The following is a 9962-nucleotide window of genomic DNA, read 5'->3' on the forward strand; positions in this document are numbered from 1 at the left end:
TAACAGAGCATTAAATCAGAACTTTACATCAGACTTGCTCCCCCAAAGGAGTAGCCTGCACCTTCATCAATCCTTAGTGAAAAATAAACATGACATCCACAAGATTGATGGATCTCCATCATATTAGTTCTTCCGGTGTAGGGGTCTAACCCCTAGTTTACCTCTAAGAAACTCAAAGGTAGCCTTTGGTAAGGGCTTAGTAAAGATATCAACTAACTGATCTTTACTCTTCACATATTCCATCTTTACCTCCTTTTCTTGAACTCTTTCCCTTAGGAAGTGATACTTCAATTCAATGTTCTTGGTTCTAGCATGAAGTACAAGAATCTTAGAAATATTTATTGCACTTATATTATCACAATAGATAGTCATCGGTTCTAACGTATCTATTTTTAATCCTTCTAGCACTTGTCTCATCCATATTGCCTGCATGCAATTCATGGATGCAGCTACATACTTAGCTTCAACTATAGATTGAGAAACACAAGTTTGTTTCTTGCTCGTCCATGCCACTAATCTTCATCCAAGTGGAAAAGCTCTACCAGTTGTGCTTTTGTGATCATCCACATTTCCTACCTAATCAACATCAGGTAAAGACATCCAAAGTAAAATTTCCTTTAGAGGGATACCATAAACCATAGTCTATTGTGCCTTTGAGATACCAAAAAATTCTCTTCACAGCCACCATGTGACTTTATTTAGGCTCTTTTTGAAATCTAGAAACTAATCCAACAACATGAACAATGTCTAGTCTGCTATGAACAACATAGTGTAGCTTGCCAATCATAGATCTGTACTCTTTTTCACTAACAATAGGGGAATCATATTCCTTTGACAACTTGCAACCAATCACCATCGGTGTTCCTACCGGTTTGCAGTCTTCCATGCTGAAATTCTTCAATACCTCTTTGATATACTTGGTTTGACAAATAAAGATACCACCATCTAGTTGTTGAACCTGTAAGACAATAAAGAACTTAATTTCACCGATTAGAGACATTTCAAATTCCTTTTCATTATATCAACAAAGTCCATACACATATCATCATTGCCACCAAAAATTATGTCATCAACAAATACTTTTTTTATCAACATCTTGTCTCCATCAGTCTTCAAATAAGTTGTCCTCACTAGTACGCTGGAATCCAATCTTAATCAAATGTGCATGCAATCTCTCATACCATGCTCTTGGTGCCTGCTTAAGACAATATAGTGATTTGTGCAATTTACACACCATGTCTTTATTATCAGTCGAGGAAACTCCATCCGGTTGTTCAATGTATTCTTCTTCTTCTAGAATCCCATTTAGAAAGGTCGACTTGACATCCATTTGGTAGAATTTGAATCCCTTATATGCAGAAAATGCCAATAGCATTCTTACACCTTTTAATCTAGCAATAGGTGCAAATGTTTCACCATAATCCTCACCTTCCTCTTGAGCATACCCTTTGCAGACTAACCTTGCCTTGTTTCTTACAATCCTTCCTTCTTCATCAAATTTATTCCTGAAGACCCATTTTGTTCCAATTACATTCTTATCCTCCAGTCTAGGAACAATTGCCTATGTTTGATTCTTCTCTATTTGATCTAATTCCTCATTCATTGCCTTAAATTCATCATCCTTTAGTGCTTCCTTAGTTGTCTTGGGTTCGATTCTAGATATCAAACATGAGTTCTCTTTGATCTTTCTCCTGGTTTGCATACCTACATTCTTATCAATTATTTGCTCTTGTGAATGATTCAATATGGCATATCTAGGTATTGCATGTGCCAGTTCTGCATCTTCTACATCAGGTTCTTCATCTTCTTCCTCACTGTAATTGCTTACCGATTGAGCGCCTAGTTCTGCATTTGCCGATTCTTCATTATTCTTTGCTTCTGGTTCAATGATCACAAACTTTTCCTCATTATCATCCTTTTCAAGTTCTGATTTGCTTGTACCTTCAGACTTATCAAATAGATCATTAACCTTCACATTAGCACTTTCAATAATTTTCTTAGGTCTCTTATTGTAACATTTATATGCTTTACTCTTAGAAGAGTAACCAAGAAAAAATTCTTCATCAGATTTTGCATCAAACTTCTTAGTATAGTTATCTCTCTTGATAAAACATTGATTTCCAATTTTTTTAAAATAACACAAGGAGTTTTTCCATACCATAGCTCATAGGGTGTCTTATTGTTACCTCTTTTTACCATTACTCGGTTTAAAGTGTATACAACAGTACATACCGCTTCTCTCCAAAATATTTTGGATACATTATCCTACAATAACATGGTTCTTGCAGCTTCAACTATTGTTATGTTCATCCTTTCTTCTATACCATTCTGTTGTGGTGTCCTCAGAGCTGACATCTGTCTCTTTATACCCCGTTCATCAAAATACTTAACAAAATCATCAGATGTGAATTCTCCTCCTCGGTCTAATCTTAAACACTTCAAGTTCTTACCGGTTTCCTTCTCAACCAGATCTTTAAAAGATTTAAATTTATTAAATGCTTTTGATTTCTCTCTCCAAAATGTTACCCACATCATTTTAGAATAGTCATCGGTGAAGAATCATAGGGCCACAAAGATCATAACTCTTTGTTCTCATAGGGCCACAAAGATCATTATGTACCAAATCTAAAACATTCTCATAAATACCATTCTTGCTCTTGAAAGAAATAGAGGTCATCTTACCAATTTGACAATCTTTGCATATCACACTATTCAGCTTGACAAGTTGGGGTAATCCTCTTACAACACTTGACTTGCTTATCTTAACCAAATTATCAAAATTAACATGACAACATATTTTATGCCATAACCAACTATCTTCCATTCTTGCAACCAGACAATTATTAATATTACTATTCAAATGGAATAATTTACCTCTAGTTTGCTTCCCGATAGCAATCAGTTCACCATTACCTCCAACAATTCTGCAGATTCCACTCTTAAACTCAAGCAAATAACCTTTATCATTGAGCTGACCAACACTTAAAAGATTATGCTTAAGACCATCAGCCCAAAATACATCATCAACATTACTCTTTCCATTTAGAGAGATATAACCTTTACCTTTCACCATGCAAGGAGAGTTGTTTCCAAATCTAAGAACACCTCCATCAAATTCATTAAGGGTTATGAACTTACTTTTGTCTCTGGTCATGTGGTGTGAGCAACCACAGTCTATAATTCATTCATCACTATTCTCCATATGAGATACTAGTGCATTTTTATCAGACAGTTCCTCCTTCACAACTACAAATACAATTTCTTCATTGTCATCTTCTTCTTCAGACTCCTCATTGGTCACACCTTCATCTACTGCAACATAACAATGTTTTTTGCCCTTTCCTTTGAATCTTCTAAACTTTTCTTTCTTATCAGTGTTAGGGCAATTAGTAGCAATATGACCAATTTTATTACAAGAGAAACACTTCAAAGGTAGCTTTACTATATATTTACGAGTGCCTCTTGGATCTCTTTGCTAACAGTGCTTCAAGTTCCATCACTTGATCTTCACTATCTTCATTTCCCTAGTTACTTCCATTACTTGTCATATACTCATGATTTTGACATATATCTTTTCCTTTTCTAGCAGATGAACCGGTAATAGAAGCTCTAAAGGGAGATTCAGTAGATTTTGTCACACTATTGTCAAAACTATTTAACTCAAAAGTTGTAAGCTTACCAATCAATGAATCAATAGTTACCTTATCCTTTGAAATAGATCTAAGTTCTTGGATTGCCGATACTCTTATAGCATGCTAAGGTTGAAGAGTTCTGAGCATTTTACTTACTATTATATCATCTTCTATTTTGCCTCCAACACTCTTTATGCCGCCAACAACTTATTTGATTCTCTGACCATACTGTCCAATATTCTCTCCTTCAAGCATTCTCATGTCATCAAACTTTCCTCTTTGGCTCTTTGAACATGCTCATCTCCTCCATAGATTGTCTCTAACTTTTCCCAAACCTCACCTGCAGTTTCCAATCCTTGAACATCAATATATTCTGAATCAGATAAAATACTTACAATAGCTTCTAGGACTTGCATGTTATCTTATTGTTCTCTGAGTTCATCCGGTGTCAAGGGAGTAGTGGTAGGAGCAACATATGTTGTTTCAACTTGCTTCCAATATTTTGCACCAAGACCTTTGATGTAGATCTTCATTCTGTTTTTCCAGATCTTGTAGTTATCCTTGTTGAACTTGGGAGCCTCTTTCTTCATCATCTTGAATTCCTCAGAATCTTTTCCTCAAGTGGTTAGGCTTTCTACACATAGAGGACCAAATCTCTGATACCAATTGTTAATTCTATGATGATTCGGTTAATACTGCGAGGGGGGGGGGGTGAATCAGTATTAAGACCAATTGAAACTTTAACTAAAAAAACACTTATCTTAGATTTGAAACCATTTAACAAATATCTCTTCTGTAATCAGATCTAATAACCTCTTTATCAGATTTGCTTAACACATTAATCAAATCATTTACCAATACTTTCACCACCAAAGTTATCATATAAACTTGATCATTTACCAACTCATTAACCTTATCAATAAGATCAAATACTTTCTCAAACAACTTCTTATCAGTACCGGTAACCTCTGATAAACTTCTGATAAAACATCATAATCGATGTCTCAGAAATAATGCATGAAATAAAATATAAACAAGAACATCACATGAAAAACATTCCACACATAAACACCACAAGTTTTTGACGTGGAAACCCAAATAGGGAGAAACCATGGTGGGAGTTGGCACTCATAAATATTTGTACTCTTTCAAAGTACACCTTGTTAGGAGCTTACAATGCGCTTGGTTAGGAGCAGACCCTGTTAGGAGTCACCCGGTTAGGGGATTTGCCTTGCAGCCCGGTTATGAGCTTGATGATCTATTAGAATCAACCTCGTGAGAGGATTTAACACTCTTTCGAGAGCTGCCTTGTTAGGGGACTTAAATGTTTAAGGCCTGTTAGAACCTACCCGGTTAAGGGATTTAACATGCTGCAATTGTTAGGGAACAACAGTGAAAGAATGATTTGTTACTTGCACTTCTCTGCTTGCTTGATCCGATCTAGTTATGCACAACACTCTGTAACTCTCAGGAAGATCTCACACTTCACTTGGACGACTTAACACATTCTCTAAGACCATCGACACAATGAACATCAACTGTGTCATCCTAAATAGCCATCTCAACTAGGTTGGCCACAAAACCTAATTGCATCATGAATTTACAATTAGATCACAAGAGATCAACATAGATCGTTATCTAGATCATTACAACAAATTATAATGCAATATCAACTGTTGGTTGATGATAACCCATCACGAAAATCGGATCTGTATCCTCAAAACACTCTACTAAGCATTTCGCTAATTCCCAAGAAAATCTTCCTTGAATCGCACCAAAACAGCTATCAAATCTTTCACGCGGGATGTGTCATGTTACCAACTTCATTTAGACTCATCGTCGATCACCGTCATAACATAATTCATTATCGGTTTGATGATTTATTCATTGGTCTTTAAACCCTACTAAAACCTTAGCAAAACTTCATCAGAAATTTGAAACACACCTTCCGGTAATCTCCACAAGTTCCGGTTCCGGTCATATACACCTTTCCATGATACAAGTTTACCATCCAAATTGCAAATCACCAATCATCACCGATCAACCGATCCAATCAAAACAAATCTATTTTACTGGTTAAAGTTCTATTTCACATAATTTAGCTCTCTGCTGGTAAACCCAGTCTTCTGGTAAACCAGATCACTTAGATGACAAAACAAAACATCAAGAACATGAGTTGACATCAATGACAACACAAATAACTGATCATGTCATCTATTCATCGAATCTCAATCTCTTCATCACAAATAGACTTCTATCATTTACTAGTGCAGTCATCCAACTTCAACTGCATCACCTCATCTGTATTAGTTATGCCGAATGCCAACAAAATAGAAATAAAATAAATTAATAGTAACAAACGTCCGTGTGGTTGATTATCTTCAATATAAACCCACACACAAGAGGAGGAAAAATGTTTGGGGCTTTTTGGAGACTTGCTTAGTGTGTGTGGTTTAAGGCTGGCCCTACACAACTACATACTTGATTTTTAAACATAAATCAAGTCTACAACTACATGGTTGAATTTGAAATGATATAAATAACAACATTATAATTAAATATGATTTATTTATTTATATTTTTTAATTTATCACTATTTTGAACGTCAATATTATTTGTATATTTATCCAAACCTTATATAAAAAAGATTTAAATTGTCCTTTTGTAGATTAGGTAGGAGAGGATCATATTTGCCTTTTTCATTACAAGGGTGTTTTGCTTGCCGAGTCAATTTGGCGGAGTCTAGTAAGTGAACGGTTACATTATAATACCGGCTTCTTACTCTTATTAGTCCAGGGGAAAATAGATTACTAAGACGTACAAGAAAAAGAAAGTGGCGGAAGGATTAGTTGAATTAGGTGTGAAATCTTTGAAAAAATATTTACAATTGGGTCAATAACACCCAACGAAACGGTGAAGAAGCCAACAACACACAGACTGTGAAGCTACAAATGTGAATCAATCAAGGGCGTTCTCATCGAAGATCAGAAGAGAAGAGAAGAGAGTTTAAGGAAGCAGATATGTTGGTGTACGTTGTAATTGCATGGATAGGTGGTGTTGTAGGTGTTGCAGCAGCGCCTGTGTCTGTGCCCGTGCCCGTGCCTGCGAGTTTCATATTTGGAGATTCGTTGGCAGACGCTGGAAATAACAATCACCTTCAATATGCGCTTGCAAAAGCCAACTTTCCTTGGTATGGCATTGATTACCATGCTGGGGTTGCCACCGGGAGGTTTACCAACGGGCGTACCATCGGAGATATCATAAGTCTGTCGTATAATTTCATTTTTTTCCCTCCAATCGTATTTTTTTTGTATAGATATTTCAGATCACTCTTTTAATCTGTTTGATAAAAGATTGTAATATAAAACTCATAACAAACAAATTTATGTTTTGCAGTGGAGAAGCTGGGCTTGGCTAATCCTAAGCCTTATCTCTCTCTATCTCGTAATGACAGTTCAATATTACGAGGCGTTAATTATGCTTCCGGAGGAGGAGGAATCCTCAACGAAACAGGATTTCTATTTGTAATATTATTTTCCATATATGTTTTATGTTCTCTGATTTTATTTTACTATGATTTAGAATTAATCAGCTATTTCAATTATATGCTATGCTATGCAGATTGAAAGGCTGTCGTTCGACAAACAAATAGAGTATTTTGAAGCTACAAAAGGTGCGATTGAAAAGAAAATCGGAGCGAGAGAAGCCGAAAAGCTGTGCAACGAGGCTCTCTACTTCATAGGCATGGGAAGCAACGACTTTATAAATAACTATCTCCTACCAGTTGCTACCGATGCTCAGAAGTATACTCCACGCTCATTTATAAATCTCCTCACTTCCACCTTAACCAAACAACTCACGGTAAGGACCGTAAAATAAATTAATCTATATCTCTCTTTTCCATTCTATATGAATATGATGATGATGGCGTGTTAATGTGTTAATGAGTGTAGAGACTTCACGAACTTGGGGCACGTAAGATAGTATATCATGGGGTGGGTCCGCTGGGATGTATTCCCTCGCAGCGCTATAAAAGCGGAACCAACGAAACCTGCGTCAAAACATTGAACGCCTTGATCGTTGATTTCAATGACAGCGTACAGAAACTACTGTACCGCCTTAATTCTCATCTTCACGGTGTGAAAATCACGTACGCAGATACCTACTCCATGGTTATGAAGCTCATCCAAAACCCACAACAATATGGTATGTAAAGTAATTTGAACAATTAATTAATAGAGATTTTAAAGGCATGATTGATTGATGCAGGTTTTTTTTTTTTTTCTTATTGATGCAGGTTTTAAGGATGCGAAAGTTCCTTGCTGCAACGTGGATACAAGCTTTGGACAGCTTTGTCTCCCCAACTCAAATCTCTGCACGGATCGGCAGCACCATGTTTTCTGGGATGCCTTCCACCCCACAGATGCTGCAAACGCCATTCTCGCTCAAGATCTTCTTTCTCATCCTGATATTATGCAATATACCAATAAACCAGCTGCAACTGCCCCCGCCCCTGCCCCTACTGCGCTCTAATATTACTCATTTGCATAACCTAGCTAATGTATCCTTTTCATTTGTGTGCTTCAAATTACTACAAAACTGAAGTTCCAAATATGGTAATAATGGAACACAAGTATATCTGCTTCATAAGTGAGAACGTATATTCTATTGTAGAAGCTCATTCATTACCTAAAACTTTCACTATGATATTGCCACTTGAAATGGTGTGTTTAATAAAATATAAAATCTTTTGATTTTATAAGATTTTTGTACATATTTATTTATTTTATATTGTATTTTATTATAATAAGAAGATTTAGGTGGTGGTTAATACTGCTTGTTAGTTGTAATTGTAATTAAAAAATATGTAATTAAGAATGTTTGAAGATTTCAATTATCTAATTAGGATCGTTTCAAATTATTGTTAAAGAGATTGATAATAATTTAACTTATAATGTTTTTTTCTAATTAATTTTTATTAAGCTACTTTTGTTAATAATAGAAATATATCTATTCTAGATTGTCACTCAAGCAAAACCAAATCACACATGCAAAATCTAATCTAAACTGAAATACACACATGTATGCTATAAAACCTATTCCATTGCACTTCTATCAACCAAGATCTTGTGTTCAAAATGATACTCTCAGAAGCACACACACAAGAAGTTGCGATGAATGAAGATTTGACATGATGAACGCAAGATAAAATATTGGTTTGGAGGTCTAAGTGTTTATCCCATATTCATTAGGTGAGTGAAATAGGTGGGAATGAAACACGATAAATAGAGGATGGATTGGATATGCAAGAGATTTGGAAAATGGATTAATAATAGAATATATTAATGGATTAAATGAATAATAATATAATACGAATATTATGAGATAATGAAGAGATAATATATTATGATATGAATATTATAATATAATAAAATATAAAATAATGAGAATTAAAGAATAAGAATATTATATAATGAGGATCCACTTGATAATGGAAAAAAATTAATTTAATTAGGAGGACATTTTAATGAAATTGTTTGTGTCTACTTTTTGCCCCTCTTTGAGACAATGCAACCTGTCCTGTTGTTTCAAAGAAAATGATCAATTGATACATGCCTCAGAGACATCTTGGAAAGGGTGATGATTGATGCTCCCTCAAGAGATTGATCGAACAGATTGATGGAGATTGATCTCTCGATAGATTAGGAAAAGGAGATGGGATAATTGATATTTTGCAAGTGATTAAGTTGAGATGTACATTTGATGGAAATGCATAGTTGATGAGGGATAACTGAACAATTGATGGAAATGATCAGTATAGCCAGGTTGATTAGTTGATTAAGTTGATTAAGATCATAAGGATTAATGTTAGTGCAAGATAAAGTGATCCAAGGATTTATTTGATTGATTGATCTAGGGGTGTGGAGATTGCAAGAAGCAAGTTGGTTGATTTGATAAAGCGGTTAAAGATTCAGAGACATGCGTTAGTTGGATAAAGCGTTTGATTGAGTGATCTTGCTGCAAAAGAAAGAATGAAAAAGATGATAAAAGAAATGATGAAAAAGAGAGATGAAAGGGGTGATGAAAGGAGAAAAGTGATGAGAAAGAAGAATGAGTGATGAGAAAGGGGATATGAAGGTGATGAGAATTCTTGTTCTTTTTAAGTCCCTATATCATCATCGAGCTTATTATAAAAAAAGATAAAGCTCATCTAGATATGGATCAGACCTAGACGAATTGCATACCAATTGCGTGAAAGAAAACAGTTGGTGTAAATAATTATTCATCATGGATATTATTACACCTTACTTAAGTTTACTCAGGATAATG

The 9962-nt window shown here is 35.2% G+C and overlaps 1 protein-coding gene across 1 annotated transcript; it reads left to right on the top strand.

The window, feature by feature from the left end:
- Nucleotides 1-6575: 6575 nt before the first annotated feature.
- LOC131859475 (GDSL esterase/lipase At5g37690) lies at nt 6576-8406 on the top strand. Its single transcript, XM_059213261.1, has 5 exons — nt 6576-6896; nt 7029-7156; nt 7254-7493; nt 7586-7838; nt 7930-8406. Exons 1-5 carry the CDS (start codon nt 6653-6655, stop codon nt 8163-8165), a joined length of 1101 nt encoding a protein of 366 aa, XP_059069244.1. The 5' UTR covers nt 6576-6652; the 3' UTR covers nt 8166-8406.
- The last annotated feature ends 1556 nt before the right edge of the window (nt 8407-9962 follow it).

Source organism: Cryptomeria japonica, chromosome 10, assembly GCF_030272615.1.
Source record: "Cryptomeria japonica chromosome 10, Sugi_1.0, whole genome shotgun sequence".
In the NCBI taxonomy this organism is placed as follows: Eukaryota; Viridiplantae; Streptophyta; class Pinopsida; order Cupressales; family Cupressaceae; genus Cryptomeria; species Cryptomeria japonica.